This window comes from Brassica napus, chromosome C4 (genome assembly GCF_020379485.1).
Source record: "Brassica napus cultivar Da-Ae chromosome C4, Da-Ae, whole genome shotgun sequence".
Classification (NCBI taxonomy): domain Eukaryota; kingdom Viridiplantae; phylum Streptophyta; class Magnoliopsida; order Brassicales; family Brassicaceae; genus Brassica; species Brassica napus.
Genome location: NC_063447.1, coordinates 58,530,811 through 58,547,948, shown reverse-complemented (window position 1 = coordinate 58,547,948; position 17,138 = coordinate 58,530,811). Strand labels below are relative to the sequence as shown.

General features: G+C 39.2%; 3 protein-coding genes across 3 annotated transcripts; all 3 read left to right on the top strand.

The window, feature by feature from the left end:
• Nucleotides 1-1,940: 1,940 nt before the first annotated feature.
• On the top strand, nucleotides 1,941-3,820 carry LOC106391859 (probable xyloglucan endotransglucosylase/hydrolase protein 32). The gene is made up of 4 exons (XM_013832585.3): nucleotides 1,941-2,220; nucleotides 2,332-2,432; nucleotides 2,507-2,724; nucleotides 3,302-3,820. The coding sequence occupies exons 1-4, from the start codon at nucleotides 2,007-2,009 to the stop codon at nucleotides 3,666-3,668; spliced, it is 900 nt and encodes a 299-aa protein (XP_013688039.1). The 5' UTR covers nucleotides 1,941-2,006; the 3' UTR covers nucleotides 3,669-3,820.
• Nucleotides 3,821-5,770: 1,950 nt separating this feature from the next.
• LOC106394080 lies at nucleotides 5,771-7,306 on the top strand. The gene has a single exon (XM_013834686.1). It carries the CDS (start codon nucleotides 5,771-5,773, stop codon nucleotides 7,304-7,306), a length of 1,536 nt encoding a protein of 511 aa, XP_013690140.1.
• A 6,981-nt stretch (nucleotides 7,307-14,287) lies between these two features.
• Nucleotides 14,288-16,644, top strand: LOC125585649 (ACT domain-containing protein ACR10-like). Its single transcript, XM_048755083.1, has 6 exons — nucleotides 14,288-14,584; nucleotides 14,669-14,887; nucleotides 14,977-15,082; nucleotides 15,414-15,732; nucleotides 15,813-16,097; nucleotides 16,174-16,644. The coding sequence occupies exons 1-6, from the start codon at nucleotides 14,431-14,433 to the stop codon at nucleotides 16,309-16,311; spliced, it is 1,221 nt and encodes a 406-aa protein (XP_048611040.1). The 5' UTR covers nucleotides 14,288-14,430; the 3' UTR covers nucleotides 16,312-16,644.
• Nucleotides 16,645-17,138: the final 494 nt, after the last annotated feature.

Sequence of the window (17,138 nt, the reverse complement as noted above, 5' to 3'; positions counted from 1 at the left end):
ATGTCATCTACTTTGCTCCAGATAGTGCGTGTATCATCTAATAAGCAGAGCATTAACTTACAATGCTAACTCTCTTTATTTGTGATATATTCTTGCTCCAAGGCTTGCAATATGTAGGAAATAAGGGTGTATGCATTGATAAATGAAGTTAAGGTGCTTTAGATTTATGTGTTTAAAGGACATAGCAGAGAATTTAGACAAGTGGACTGCTTTTGTAGCCCAAAATGCAGTTACTTCAAGTGATGCTGAGAACTTGATGTTGAGGATAACAAGAAACTGCAACTCATGAGTCACCTTCTTGATCATCTTCATGAGTCACCGTTAATCTAAAAGCCAAATGAAGATCTTTTGAGATTTACTTCCCGTCCTTCATTCCTTCATCATAACGACATTAGTATAATCAAATTATGCGCATTATAATGAAGTTATTTTTGTTCACAAAAATTAAAATGGCTAACTAATTAATGAAAATTTTGTCGGTTATATGGGTCCTGCAACGGTCGATTATAAAGACTCATATCACCGTTACCGACAAAATAGTGAAAATTTATTTCCCTTTTTTGGTTAAATCATTTTACATGTTTTTCATACTAATTTCCAAAGAGAATTACGGTCGACATGAATTATTTTTTGAATATTTAAATGATGATATTATATCCGCATAGACACGTATATTTATTGTTTTGAGTTTGCTCTGAACTCGGATAATTTAATTTTTCAAACCCTCTAATCACTATACCACTACCACTAGACCACCCTTGTGCAGTTAGTTTTCAAATATTTATGATTAGTAAACAAATGAAAAGAGACATAAATAAATATAAATATATTTATAACTTTGAACAAAAAATATATTTATAACAAATTCAAAAAACTCTAAAAAGTTTCACGACATTCAAAAACAAAATAGTTATTTACCAACAGTCCCCGTACATTTTGTGTCGACAATAGATTCAACTTTATAGAGTAAAAAACCCATTGAGGCAAAGTAAGTGGAAAGAATAGAGAAATGAAGAATACTGACACTCTAGAGGGTAAATTTAACTCCCTTGATTGGTATAGTTTTTTTCTCTTTCATACCACTAATTTTACCACTGCTTTTCCTTGTATATCCATCTTTTACAGTGATTTTGTGCCGTTAACAAATTTGTACCGTTTTTTATTACCAGTAGGATCCTTATTTATATTTTTGGCAAGTACAATAATGTAACTTTGCTTATAGAGCATATCCAATGAATGCACTTAATTATACACATGCACGCATCTACGTTTTCCGTGGCTCTATCATAACAATTGTTTTTTTCAATTACTATCGCACTATGCCCACAACTTGTTCCACAAATCCTTTCTATTTACGAATATTGGGGATTCAATCAACTTTTCTTCTCCTTAGGCATTAACCCTAAGTCCTAATAGCTTTCCGCAACATCACTTCATCCTCTTTAACAAAATAAAAACATCACTTTATCTTGTAATATATATTGCTATCATATCCAAAGAGTAATAGAAAAAGAAACAAAAAGAGATGAAGTTAATGGTCGATTTTGAAGATTATGAGACGGAGAGGTATCTACGCATGTTTGTAGTAAGCCATCTCAGTCGGTGTTGAAACCACTTGTCCTCGCATCGGTCATTTTTTTGTGAATGTTATCTTAACCTACGATTTTCCCTAAATTTATAGCATGTAAGTGTATCTCACGAGAGCAACGTTATAATGGATGCTAGACTGCTAGTGATGTTATATATTTTAGACCGTGTAAGAGTTTTTGGTGAGTGGACCACCCATTTTCATTATGTATTTTTGTGAATGGGTCCAAATAGTGAGGACCCATTCCATTTCCATTTCCCCTCATAAACGCTTATAAAATTTGAAAAATCATGTCCATCCCCCCCCCCCCCCCCCCCCCCCCCCCCCCCCCCCACAGCATCTTTCTCTCGTTCACTCTGCATTTATATACTCCACTCTTCTTCTCTCCACTTCACACAAAAGAAGAGAAACCGAAAAAATGGGTAACTCTCTGATCTCTCTTCTCCCAGTCTTCCAATTTTTGGTGTTATTAGGATCCTCAGTAAATGCCTATTGGCCACCATCACCTGGTTACTGGCCAAGCTCCAAGGTTGGCTCCTTGAGCTTCTACAAAGGTTTTAAGAATCTTTGGGGTCCTCAGCATCAGAGAACGGACCAAAATGGCCTCACCATCTGGCTCGATAGAACCTCAGGTACTTATTCAACACTCTGCTTCTCATTTTCTCAAGTGCGTATCTGAAAATTGATTTGCACCTTATATGTTTTTTATCTATTAAAACTGGATTTGGGGGTTGTAACTATAGGAAGTGGATTTAAGTCAGTGAAGCCATTCAGATCAGGCTATTTTGGAGCTTCCATAAAGCTCCAACCTGGCTACACTGCTGGAGTCATCACATCTCTCTATGTGAGAGCTAGAAACTCTCTTAGCTAAGTACTTTTAGTAACATTTAGTGAGCTTAATTAAATTACATATTGCAGCTGTCAAATCAAGAGGCACATCCAGGATTCCATGATGAAGTGGACATTGAATTTTTGGGGACAACATTTGGGAAACCATACACACTTCAGACAAATGTGTACATTAGAGGAAGTGGTGATGGCAAAATCATTGGTCGTGAGATGAAGTTTCGCTTGTGGTTTGATCCAACTTCGGGGTTTCACCACTATGCTATTCTTTGGAACCCTAGAGAAATCATGTAAGCTTTCTTCTGCTTTATTGTCTTATACACAATTAGATTTAAGATTGTTTTGTTCAATCTAAATCTTAACAACTAGCGTCGTTATGAATAGGCTTCGTGGTCTATAATTATTTTCTGTCCGGCGGATCTAGGTGGATATCTATAGCTATATAGTAAACAAAAAAGGGAATTTTAAAAAGATCTTCCGTAGGGTTGCATTATTCGTGCAATGAGAGATATAATTAGAGACAAACAAGAAAAGACAACGACACTTCGACGGTGGACAATTAAACTTGATTTTCTTTTTGTTGTGTATAAATAATTAATGATTTCACATGTTATTCATTTCTAGGCATAAGCATAACCAAAGTGTCAGCCATACAAACTTTTTAGTTTCTCTAACCAAGTATGAGTCCTTTACGCGGTTTCGCCTATGAGGTGCGACCACATCAATGGGACATACATAATCTACCAACCATTTTAAGCATTTTACATATTTTATAAATAGATCTCACATTTTTTACATCAGTGGAAGATTCCAACGAATGTTGAATATTCAAACTAAAGCTGTTATTTTCTTCATTTGCAATTTCAGATTTTTGGTGGATGATATTCCCATAAGAAGATACCCAAAAAAGAGTGCAGCTACATTTCCTTTGAGACCAATGTGGCTTTATGGTTCCATATGGGATGCTTCTTCTTGGGCAACTGAAGATGGTAAATACAAAGCTGACTATAAATACCAACCTTTTACTGCCAAATACACTAATTTCAAAGCCATCGGTTGCACCGCTTACTCACCAGCACGATGCCATCCAGTGTCCGCTTCGCCATACCGTTCTGGCGGCTTAACCCGAAACCAATACCAAGCAATGAGATGGGTGCAAACACATAATATGATATACAATTATTGCAAAGATTATAAGCGTGACCATTCTCTAACGCCTGAATGTTTGCGTTAGGAAAAAAATTCTGAAAGTCCAACGTTTGAAAATTTTAATTTCATCAAGAAAACACCACAACAATCTTGGGAAATTTTTGGGAGTTTTAAATTATATATGATAATGTGGTTTTCTTTTTCACGAAAAATAAATTTTCCTTTCTTTTTTGCTTATCATCTTGTCTTATATGCGTATATGTTTACAATACCGTACGGTTGGCCAACTATGTCTCATAAACACAATAACAATGGAAACAAACGACATAGTTATAAATGCATTTCAAAGAAGTAAATGTCAGGACCATAATGACAAGTATGATTGCAACTGATCAAGATGAAAAAATATACTTTATCAATTCAATTTTTTGGATAATAGATTCTTTCCATTAAAAATATTTTTCTCCCCTCTGTTCATTTCCTCGTCAAGCTTCTTTTTGTGATTCCAACCACCTACGTCCGTGGGTTTTCTCAGTCACGACATCGGTCGGTCTCTTGCTTTTTGCTTTCTAGTTATTCTATATTTTGCATGTATAGTCATTTGTTCGGTTAGCTTTGGTTTTCAATCTTCAGATCTAGATATTGATCTTAAGTCCTTTCGTTAGTGTTTTTGACGAGTACTTATCATGTTCTCTTCTGGTATCTAAGGCCCTAAGTTCTCTTCAGTCAATCTTTTGAATTGCCTCCTCTTCATGTTTGAATATATTGTATTGCAGATAAGTCGTTCGAATCCGGCAGGTAGGACTTTCTAAACGTTTTTAGTTTCTATTTTTAGTTTTTGTTAATATCTTGGGCCTTTATCAACCTTATAAATCATGGGAACTCAATGTATATCCCTGCCTGAGATAAATCTAAGGAATCCTACTAGACTTGGGCCTTTGTTAATCGTATAAATCGCGGGAATTCATTGTATAGCCCTGCCTGTATATATTGCAGATAAATCTAAGGCTCTCAAGTTTCAAAAAAAAAAAAAAAAAAAAAAAAAAAAAAACTTTCAACCAAGAGTAGCTTTTAAGTGCATCTGAACTCTGAACTCCAATTCGATAGTTATAAACAATATTTTTAAGCTTAGAAAAAAGATTATAAATAGATAAAATCCAAGTATTTTTGTTTAGTATGGATTTTTTTCACGCAAACATGAATAAGAACTAGAATAGTCCTATCCCATAGTAGTTAAAAGTAAATAATATAGTAAGCTGTATATGCATCACCCATCTGAAGACTAGACTTGTAGAGGCAAGTCTTTCCTTTTTTTTTGGGCTTTTGGTATCTTCAAGTCCATGGGTAATGCATATAGCTTAGAATATTTAATTTTAGCTACTCTTTTTCCAAGCTTAAAAATATTGCTTAAAACTATCAAACTAGAGTTCAGATTTCCTGTTTTTTTAACTATCAAACTGGAATTATATATATATATATATAGTTGCCAGTGATGTATAATGCTTGTGATGTACTTTCTTCATTTGTGCCAATGGATTTGTTTTACTTGGCCTAAGGATTATGTAATCTACCATTAACCAAAACCAGGTATATTATAATTTTCTAGGTAACAGTCTTCACTGATATTTTCACAGGGAAAGATCCAATCGCTTCTAAGACGTACACAAAAATGACAGATAAACATCATTGTCTCATTAAAATTATAATTTCATGTAGAATTCAGTGCTGTGTGGATTGGACAAAGTAATTTTCGCCTATTGGTAGTGGCATTAGACTTATAAATTATGCATACACATGATTTGAAAGTGTGCATAGTTTTCTTAACTGTTTCCGTCAAATTTTAGGTTTAGGCTTTTGGTGTGGATTTATCATAATTGATTTATTTTTATTTCAATGAACATTCCATTTCATTCATTTCATTTTCATCAAAACTTTTTTTTCTCTCTAGCTCTGGCGATTTCCGATTAACCGGGCAATCTCTTATCTTTCCTTTTTTAAATATTCTCTTTCCCTCGCCAGTGAGTGGATTTTAATTACCGGCCATTGGGCAACGGTACCGTTTCCCGAAAGTTTCCTTTTTTTACCTACCGGTAATATTCTCAGTGTGAGATAATTTCTCTACTTTCCTTTTGCCTCGTGGGACTTTCCCATATTATTCCAAAGTCCAGCGCAAGTTTTCCTTCTACGATGATTTCTCAAAAAATCATAGTTGAATTTAGCTTGATTCACGGTAAATTTGCTTCGACTACAGTTGACCTTCTCCCTCAAGTGATTATTCTGCACCCTTGCGCCGCCGTAGCAAAATCTCAGCTTTCAACTTCCATGGCCGATATGCTGCACCGTGCGATTGGATCGATGTCCCTTGACGATGAAGAACCATTGGTGCTGCCTGACAGCCCTCAATATACGGTGATTGACTCTAACGAAACAAGCTTGTTAGGTCGCTTGCTGAACCCTGACTGTCAATCAATGTCTCGCATGATTGAATATATGCCGACGGCATGGCGTGTGGTTGGGAGAGTCAGGGGCATTGCTCTTTCCCGTGACCGGTTCCAGTTTATTTTTCAACGGGAGGAAGACCTTCTTACGGTGCTTAAAGACAGACCCTGGTCTTATAACCACTGGACTATGGTCTTGGAAAGGTGGAACTCTTCTCCTCCTGATGATTTTCTCTCGACTATGGAAATTTGGATCCGCATCAGGAACATTCCAGTCAACAACTTCACTACTCAAACGATGCACACGCTGGCGTCGGAGATTGGCCACGTCGAAGAGATTGCGTATGATCCTAAGGTTTCTCATACCAAGGAATACATACGAGCCAAGGTTACTTTCAAGGTGGACAGTCCAGCAAAGGCGACAAGGAAACTGTCCATCAAGAATGGGGGTACAGTTACGATTGTGTATGACTATGAGAAAATCCATAAAAGATGTTTTCATTGTCTCCGGCTTACTCACGAAAAGGTCAGATGCCCACTTCTTAGGAACCCATCCAAAGGACAACAGGCGTCTGATCTAGGCAGAGCTCAGAAGCAAAGTACTCAAAGTCTGGTGTTGGCTAAGACTAAGGGTCGACCGGATCTCCTGGATGGTCCGCCTGGCTTCCCTCCACTTTTTCCGGAGCTTTCAAAACAGGACCAGAAGATGGCGATGCTCTACATCTCTCATGCTGATGATACTGAACGTCAAGCTCGAATATTACGTGTCAAACAAGGCATTGCTGAGAATGAAATGGAATCATCGTTACGAATAACAAAGATCACCAATCAATTAGACAAGGGCAAGGGGCATGTCTTTCAGTACTCTGATATGATGAAGCCTACGCAAGGGGAGAGCTCGCTCCCTCTCATTCCGGTCTCTATCGCCAATAAGGATCTTAGCAAGGCGGATTCTTCAGGGTCTTCCTCCTATGGTTCAGAATCTCTCTCTGCTCCGATAGATGGTTCGACGGGTTTTCAGCTTGGCCCCTCTTCGGGGGGGCGGGTTTCCGGAAACCACCTAAAGAGCAAGTCACAGAGGAAGAGACCTTCTTCGTGGAAGAGAAAACTAAGTCCCAGACCATGTACCTCTCTTGCAGCCCCTGGTCCGCAAGAAGGCTCTCAGGCAACGCAAGGCAGCATGAAACGAAAATCTTCACTCGACTCTCCTGCTTCAGATACCAAAACCCCAAAACACACAGAATCTTCGGTGGCTTCCGTATTGAAGCCGCTGCTTCCCCAATGAGCATATTCTGCTGGAACTGTCAAGGGGCTGGGAGTCCTGAGACAGTTCAACAACTCCGGATGTTTCGAAGGAAATTTTATCCGGATTTTCTGTTTTTGAGTGAAACAAAGCAAAAGGTTGGTTACATGAAAGGTTTACATCAAAGTTTGGGGTATGATCATATGATTACTGTGGAGCCGCTTGGTCTGAGTGGTGGCTTGGCGGTGATGTGGAAAGATTCTTATTCTGTTTCGGTACTTTCAAGTGATAAGCGTATTATTGACTTGGAAGTTAAGTTTGGTTCGATAAGGTTTTTCTTGACATGTGTCTACGGTGATCCCGTCGCAGCAAAGAGACAGGATGTGTGGGATCGCTTGGTGGCTATAGGCTTAGTGAGAGATGAGGCATGGGTTCTTGCAGGAGATTTCAATGAGCTTATGTCCAATGAAGAGAAATCTGGAGGCACGGTTCGTAGTGACTCTAGCTTTTGGGACTTCAGAAATATGGCACAGAATTGCAAGATTAAAGAGATTCGGTTCACTGGTAACTGCCTTTCGTGGGGCGGTTGGAGGGAGAAAGTATGGGTTCAGTGTAGATTGGACCGAAGCTTTGGCAATGATGAATGGTTCTCGCTATTTCCTAGATCAAACATGGAATATTTGGAGATGTGGGCTTCAGATCATCGACCTATCAGGATATGTTTTGCTCTGGAGAGGGATGATCCCAAGCGGAGCAGGTTTTTCTTTGATAAAAGATTGATCTATAAGTCTGGTTTTGAAGAGTTGGTGAAACAAAGCTGGGGAGAAGAGTTGTCAGATTCGAGTAATACGATGGAAAGGATAGCGAGGTGCAGGCAGAATATCCTAAAGTGGAAAAAGAATTCGGATACGAACTCTAGAAGTAGGATCATTCGCTTATCTGCTGCCCTTGAGAAGGAAGTAACAAAAGTGAATCCTTCGAGTCACCGTATGAAAAAACTGAAGCAGGATCTAGCGGTTGCGATTCGGGAAGAAGAAAGATATTGGAGGCAAAAATGTCGTGAAGAGTGGCTCAAGTCGGGTGATCTCAATACTAAGTTCTTTCATAATAGCGTGAAGGGTAAACGTCTCCATAACCGTATCTTGATGTTACTTGACGAGTTGGGACAGGAACACTTTTCTGAAGGTTCAAAGGGAAATGTGGCAGTGGAATATTTCAGAGAGTTGTTCAGGAGCTCAAACCCTTTTGACCTGGAATCTCTTTTCACGGGCTTCAGAGGACGAGTCTCTGCAGTCATGAATTCGAAACTTACAGCTCCAGTCTCAGCTGAGGAGGTTAGAAAAGCGGCTTTCACGGTGAAAGGGAGCAGTGCGCCAGGAGAAGATGGTCTTACAGGAATATTCTACCAGAAGTTTTGGCATGTGGTGGGGCCTAAACTAACAGAAGAGGTTCTGCAATTCTTTCAGTCATCGGTAATGCCACAAGGTTGGAATCATACTCAACTTAGTCTTCTTCCCAAGATCACAAAGCCGACGAAGATGCAAGATATGAGACCCATAAGCCTCTGCTCAGTACAATATAAGATCATTTCTAAGATCTTATGTAACCGCTTAAAGCTTATTCTCCCACAGATCATCTCCGAGACGCAAGGTGCGTTTGTTGCGGGCAGATTGATTTCAGACAACATCATCATCGCGCATGAAATGGTGCATGGTTTGAGAACGAATCCGCAAGTCACAGAGGAGTTTATGGCAGTGAAAACGGATATGTCTAAAGCATACGATCGTGTGGAGTGGAACTTCTTGGAAGTCCTTTTGGAGAAGATGGGTTTTGATAGGATCTGGATTAGATGGATTATGGCATGTGTTTCATCTGTATCCTTTTCAGTTTTGCTGAATGGCAATTCACATGGTTTTATAAGGCCTGAACGTGGGTTGCGACAAGGAGATCCTCTCTCTCCTTTTCTGTTTATTTTATGTGCTGAAGCCTTAGTCTCCTGTTTAAACTCAGCAGAGGAAACTGGTCGGCTACATGGCATCAAACTATCTCCCTCCTGCCCATCAGTACATCACCTACTGTTTGCGGACGATAGCCTTCTCCTGTGCAAAGCCAATGCCGAGGAAGCTGGAGCTCTGGCCGCGTGTTTGAGAGAGTACAAAGAAGCTTCAGGCCAGGTTATTAACCTCCAGAAATCATCTATTATCTTTGGGGCTAAAGTCCCTGAGTACAGAAAGGATGAGGTCAAAGCAGTGTTAGGCATCCATACAGAAGGTGGAGAAGGTTCTTATCTCGGACTTCCTGAATGTTTTAGTGGCTCTAAGGTTAAAATGCTGAGTTTCATTAAGGAAAAGCTCCAGGGTAGATTAAGAGGCTGGTTTGCGAAGGCTCTATCGCAAGGAGGCAAGGAGATTTTGCTTAAATCAGTCTGTCTAGCCTTACCTATTTATGCGATGTCGTGCTTTAAACTCCCTAAAGACGTGTGTTCTAAGCTAACTAGTGCAATGGTTGAGTTCTGGTGGAGCTCAGGAACAAACAAGAAAAAAATCTCTTGGGTGGCTTGGACAAAGCTTTGTCAAGATAAAGAGGTGGGTGGCTTGGGTTTCAAAGATATTGAAAAATTCAATCAAGCTTTGCTAGCTAAACAAGCTTGGAGAGTGTGGTCTAATCCTGATTCTTTGGTCGCACGTATCCTTCATAACCGGTATTTCCGTCGCTCTTCCTTCTTAGAGAGTGGTCTGGGGTCTCGTCCATCTTACGCGTGGCGGAGTATTTGTCATGGCAAGGAGCTGTTGAGTCAGGGCTTGATACAGAAGATTGGTAATGGGGTTGACACGAGGGTTTGGTTGGATAACTGGATCATTGATGATATCCCACGTGCTCCACGTTACAAGCTCGGTACAGTGGTTGACCTTACTATTACTGTGAATGATCTTATCGATCCAATTACTGGAGTCTGGAATGAGGGCTTCATAAGAGAAATCATCGAGGAAGACGATGTTAATATCATTCTTCGAATGAAGGTTGATCCCTCCGTTAATGACGCAAAAGTATGGGCTTTCTCGAAGAATGGCGCCTACAACTCCAAAAGTGGATATAAACTTGCAGAGACTATTCAGAAACTTCAGTCTCCTCCTACTCCATGCCTCCCTCCGATAGAGAAGAAACTCTGGCGGGATTTGTGGAAAACGGAAACGCAGCCAAAGATCAAGCACTTTCTTTGGAGAGCCTTGTCAGGAGCGCTCGCAGTGAAACAGAGGTTATGTGCTCGGGGTATTCCGGTTGATAGCACTTGTCCAAGGTGTAGAAGTTGCCCTGAAACTATCTGCCATGTCCTCTTTCAATGTGACCTAGCGAAAGAGGTCTGGTCCTTGTCGAAGTTCCCTCTCCCTCCAGCTGGTTTCTTTTCTTCTTCAGTATGGCTGAACATGTATCACTTAATGTCAACTAGCAAAAGATTACCAGTTGATGCTTCTTCTCGTCGTTCCTTCCCTTGGATTTTATGGCAAATTTGGAAGGCGCGGAATGCTCTCTGTTTTGAACGTATGCAACTTAGTGCTGAGTTTATTCTCTCCAAAGCTACGGAGGAGGCGGGTAATTGGCTTAACTTGCAGGTTTTGGATCAGGTGGAACATTACGATCAGGTTCCAGCTTCAATGCTCTCTACTACCTGGCAAAAACCTCCGGTTGGATTTGTTAAGTGTAATGTTGGGTCCTCATGGGACGTATCATCGCTAAAGTGTGGTGCAGCGTGGATTGTTCGGGATCATCAGGGTCTTCCTTTGTTCCACAGTCGAAGAGCCTTCTCGAGTGTGTTCTCTTCCTTCGAAGCGGATCTTTTCTCGATAATGTGGTCTCTGGAAGCATTGCGTGATTTGCATATCACTAAAGTGATCCTTGAAGTATCCTCGGCTGAAGCTTGGCAGGCACTCATCTCTCCAGAAAAGTTTCCTAATGTTTCTGATGCTCTCTCTCGCCTTCGCAGAATTGCTAATGATTTCGAGCATTTTCAAGTGGTGAGGTCCCTGCCAGGCATCAACTCGGTGGCCTTATCCATAGCTCGTAGTGTTACTAAGGATCGTCGATATCAATCTTATCTAGCTCGTGGAGGTCCTAGTTGGTTAGCCAGCTATTTGCATTCTGAAGCCTTGGGTGGAGCGGCTGCTTCCTAGGACGTGATGTAGTTGCAATGATCTCTTGCCTCGAATGGTTCAGGCATAGGTTGTACTTCCCCTGATTGGGAGTCTATTTATTTCTACGGCATCTACTGATGTCTTTTGTTGCGTTTTTCGCCCTTTGTTCCTTTGTTTCTTTTAGCCTTTCTTGTTTCAGATACCTCATAAGTCGATTGACTTAAGTTTTAATGGAATTTTTCCAAGACAAAAAAAAAAGATTTATTTTTATTTTTAAAGTTTATAAGAAGTTCCAAACTTTAGTTATGTCGGTTTCAGTATCATAAGAGGTTTCGTGCGGGTTCAGTGATTGTTGTTTTGCATATTTACGTTATACTTCTTTCTTCTTTTCTGAATCTTCATGCCACTTTGTTTCTTCAAATAAACTGACTTGAACCAACATAATTGTAATCAAGTGATAGGTACTCTTTACTCTTTTGGCTCAAATATCCCACTGATATTAAATAGTTGAACAAAGACAATTCAAAAGAGAACATTGAAAAAGAAAGTCTAAGGAACGAGTTATTTTTAAAAGTAACATGCTAGTAGCAACAGCATGATGCTACTATTAGAGTTTAATATTGCAAGTTTTACCTTTACAAGTTGCATTTTGGACGATTTGGATAGGCAGGCAAGACTTTTTACTCCTCCTAGTCCTACTTGCTCATTTCTATAAATATCTTCCTATTATTTCATATTAACTTGTAGAAATCAAGAAAGAAATCAAATGTAGTGTTAAGCCGTTCACTAAAAACAACACCAACTTTATACATGATTTGTCATATCAAACTTTATTTAGCAACTATTAATACTACAAAGTTACATTCATATGGAATTTTTACTTATGCATGAATAGAAAGGCTACGAACTAAGAACAATAAAAAATGTTTTTAAGAAATATCAAAATACTAGTTATAAAAGAACAATAAATAAAAAGGGTCATGGCAAGGCTTGAATGCTGGTATGGAGGGTTAATTAATCAAGTTTTACAAAAATCATCAGTATCTTTCTATATATTCTAAACACATTCGAATTTTCTTATAAAAATTTCAAGGGTGTCATGTGACACCCCATCTTATGTAGTGGGTCGTCTGTCACTGGGTTTGAGTGTTGCTAATGATGTTCTCGTCTCTTTACTGGAAAGAGACAGAATTTGTAAATATTCTTGTTGAATTGTAAAGAATTTGTTAATAATTGTATCAAGTCTCTAGACTTAGAATGAATACTTAGCGTGTTGTCTTGTTCAACGTTTTGGTCTTTCGTAAGGATCACTGTGACTGTAAAGTGTTATGAAGTTCCTCTTACCACGCATAAACTGAGAGATTAAGATTATGAGCATCTAATTCATTTCATTCCTCAGCACCATTTTAGTTTTGTGGATATTATTCTTTGGCTGAGCATGGCATTTTCATGCAACCGGTTAATCTCCAGCGCCTAAGTCCGTCCTCACAAACCTGGTTCAAAAAATTGTCAGCCTCCCCCACTCATCAAGTTCTAAATACTATATCCTCCCATAATTTCCTTCCCTTTTGCTTTTAATCATTCTCTAATAATGTAACCAGATTTAAGAAAAAAACATTCCTCTAAGGTTTTATTAATAATACATGATGCATGCAACATATTATTAGCCTGTCAACAACAAAAACTTTTGCTGCTAGACTTGATGTCTCAAGTCTCTTGTAACTATTTCGTGGATTTAGAAAATAACTGAAACTGTGACAAAAAAAATAAATAACTGAAACAATAAAATAATTTTACCAAAAAGAACTGAAAAAGAAATTGTAAAATAAGAAACACCTCACAGGTCAGCACACAGCTCAGATCGCTCTGGTAACTAAACAGTGTGCCCACGTATATGCAATTCCGTATGACTTGCTTATTTAATTATTAAGCCCTTAAAGTCCTCACTTCTAGGAGTAGACTTTTTCCATCTATATTATTAAAAGGCAAAAGCCCAAACAAACTATACAACATGGCCCAAACCAAAAGTCAAACGGGCCAAACAAAACAAAACCCTATAGCAACATGGCCTCCGGCCCAAACTACCAGTCGGATAGAACACGCCATAAGACGCGTTTAATTAACCGAAAATAGAAGACACGTGTCATCATCGTCTCAACCAGGACATACACGCGTCGCCGGAACATCCACCCGTCACCGATCTTGACCCAAACAGCGAGATTACCGCCGGCAAAGACGGAAAGAACCGCGGAATTCGCCGGACCACGCCGGAATCATCACCCCAACACCAGAATTAACCGGGACCTATAACAGAACCACCGAAGCCACCTCCAACAACTGTATTGGAAGTTACATGGATTCAGTTTCTTCAATCGCAGACGATGGAGAGAATCAATCGAAAAAATCGAGATCTCATCCAAGCTTAGGCTCCCATCACCATAACGAACTCTTAACAGACCTCGGCCACTTCCGAGGAAACCAAACGAACCACCCCATCTCAGATTTTTCGGCGATCTCCGTTGAAGACGATCGCAACACCATCAAAATCTCTTCACAAGATCCAGACGCCGGATAGTTCCGCTGAAGGAGACGCGAACCACCAGAAACAAGGCCGGCTACACACCGTCGAGAAGACCGTCTTGTACCGGAAGCGATAATCAAACACGGTGAGGGAACCACCACAACTTTCATCTCTCAAAAATCTCAGAGAGAGAGAAGAGAGAGAAAGTTTACCATTCCCAAGAGAGGATAGGAGTAGACAATTCTAACTAAATACACATAAAATAATAAATTGCAGAAAATAACAACGTGAAATCTAACACTTTGAATAGTCAATATTTTTAAATTAATATCATAAATATAATTAGGATTTAGTGGGGTTAATTTCTAAAACGAGAAGATTCACAACAAAACATGGCTAACGACGAAGTTAAAGCTCCTTTGACTCTCTCTCAATAAAAGCCAAAGCCCAAACCTTAAGAAAAAAAAAAATTGAAAACTCTTTGAAGAAGAAGAAGAAGACAGACAGAGAGAGAGATGGGTATCTTGTCTGATGACGTTGTGATAATCAGACAGTCTGAGAAAGAAGGCGACCCGAGTGTTATTACAATCAACTGTCCCGACAAAACTGGTCTGGGTTGCGATCTCTGTCGTATCCTCCTCTTCTTCGGTCTCAACATTGTCAGAGGAGGTAAAAAAGGAACCAACTTTATGTAATCTATTGGTTATTATTCTTTATTTTTTGTGAACTGAATGTGTTCGATGAAATGCAAAGATGTATCCACCGACGGAAGATGGTGTTACTTGGTGTTCTGGGTGATCGGGAAACCGAACACGAGATGGAATCTGTTGAAGACGAGGCTTGTGGAAGCGAGTCCTGCTTTTGCTTGGGCCTTTGGTATCTCAAGATGTTACCTTTCTGACTCTGAGTCTCAGCCTCCTGATCTTTTCTTGTTGAAGCTAGCGTGTTCTGACCGCACAGGGCTTCTATATGGTTAGCTTCTCTTATCTGTTTTAGGTTCTTGATTGATTCTTGTGGATTCAAGATTTGATATGAGACTGTGTGTTGTTTTGTGTTGGTAGATGTCACAGAGGTTCTTTACAAGCTTGAGATTAACATTGAGAAAGTGAAGATATCAACTACTCCTGATGGCAAAGTTATGGACTTGTTCTTTGTCACAGACACTAGGTATGAGCCTATACTCCCTCCCTCACAAAATGATGTATGTTTTAGAGTTAGTACATATTAAAAAAAAAAACATATTGAATTTTAGCGGTAAATAATTTTTTTTGTGATTATCTATTTTCCATAATTTTTTAAACCAATAACAATTTAATAAATACAATTAATTTTTTGAAGTTTACAAGTAATCACTACTAATTCATAAATAATGCATTGAAAATACAAAAAAAAATATCTTTTTGAAACAATTTTTTTTTTTAAAACATGTATCTTTTTAGTATTATTTAAAACGTAACTCTGAAATGGATTGCTTATGTTCTGTTCTTGTTTTTGTCAGAGAGCTTTTAGGTACGGAGAAGAGGAGGCACGAAGTCTATGAGTACCTGAGAGATGCCATTGGAGATGCAATGATGAGCTATGACATTGAACTTGTTAGCTCAGAAGTTACAGCTCGCTCCCCGGCTTCTTCCTCCTTTGCGGAAACATTGTTCTCCTCGTTGGAAGAGCATCCAAATGGGCTACAGACTTCAAGCAGTGTGTCAATTGCAGTTGACAACTCGTTAAGCCGAGCTCACACGCTCATTCAAATCACTTGTCAAGATCACAAAGGCCTTCTCTATGATATCATGAGGACCTTCAAGGACTTCAACATTCAGGTTTGTTGCAGAGTCAATAATCCTCAGGGTCTATGATATAACCATGTGACTCATTTTCTTGAATCTTGGTTTGTGAGTAGATCTCATATGGGCGTTTTACAATTAAACGAGGAAAGAACTGTGAGATAGACTTGTTCATCGTTCAATCTGATGGTAGGAAGATTCTTGACTCAAGCAAGCAAGACGCATTGGTTTCTCGTTTGAGAGCAGAGCTGCAGCAACCTCTGAGAGTGGTGATGATGAATAGAGGTCCTGATACTGAACTTTTGGTGACAAACCCTGTTGAGTTATCAGGAAAAGGACGGCCACAAGTCTTCTACGACATTGCACTTGCCCTAAAGAAGATCAACACCTGCATCTTCTCGGTATATAATCACTATCTCATACCAACAACAGACCTAATAAATCATCTAATTTCCATGAATAAATGTGTTTTAATAGGCTGAGATTGGAAGGCACTTGACGGGAGACAGAGAATGGGAGGTGTACAAAGTGTTGATCAACGAAGAAGACAGCTTACCGGTCTCGAGAAGCAAGATAGAGGAACAAGTGTGGAGTACTTTGATGGGTTGGGAGTGAGGTTTCAAGAAACTCAGGACCATTAGCTGACCTCAGACACATAGCAAAAGAGTATATGACTGTAAGATTGTGACTTTATGATGGCAATGAGTGAGTCTATGTAGATTAAAGCTGCTACGAGGTAATTAATCTGATAAAACCGGATTTTGTATAACGTTTGCAATGTGTAAATATGGTTGGAAGTGTGCCTTTTATATGTTAATGAGAGATAGATCTGTGTAAGTTTTGTAAATGAGAGTGTGGTTCTGTAGAATGAAGCTAAGCTAAGTCTTTGCACTTGTATTGTGCTGAGATCTTTGTCATATATATAAAGGAAAATGGTCTTTGAGGAAACTTTTTGTTACTGTTAAATGGGCTGTGTCTAAGCCCAATAGTGAGAGTGGCAATTCTTCCGTAGTTAAAACGCATGATGAGGGAAAGAGTTTAAGCCCAATAGTGAGAGTGGCAATGGTTATGACAGGCTTCTAAGAATTTAGAGTACGATTCCACTTGTGCATATTATTATGTTAAACGACCACTATAACTGCGGAGTGCGGACACTAGCATTTGAATGTTTTGATGTTTTTAACCATGTAGATGGCCTATAATGTAAAGAAAGATGATCTACCTAATAAACATGGTTTATGATATGTAAAAAACATTGGTATGGTAACAAAAAAATATTCTTGAGAAGTGACGTCGTGGGAGAAAGGCTCCGAAGACTTGAGATAATGAGGGAGAGAATGTTAGGCACCGGCCCATATGAGTTCGATTAGTAAACAATTTCTCTCCACAAACCCAATGACGTCTATACGCAATATTACGCTTGTTTACTAGTCGGCGTAAAT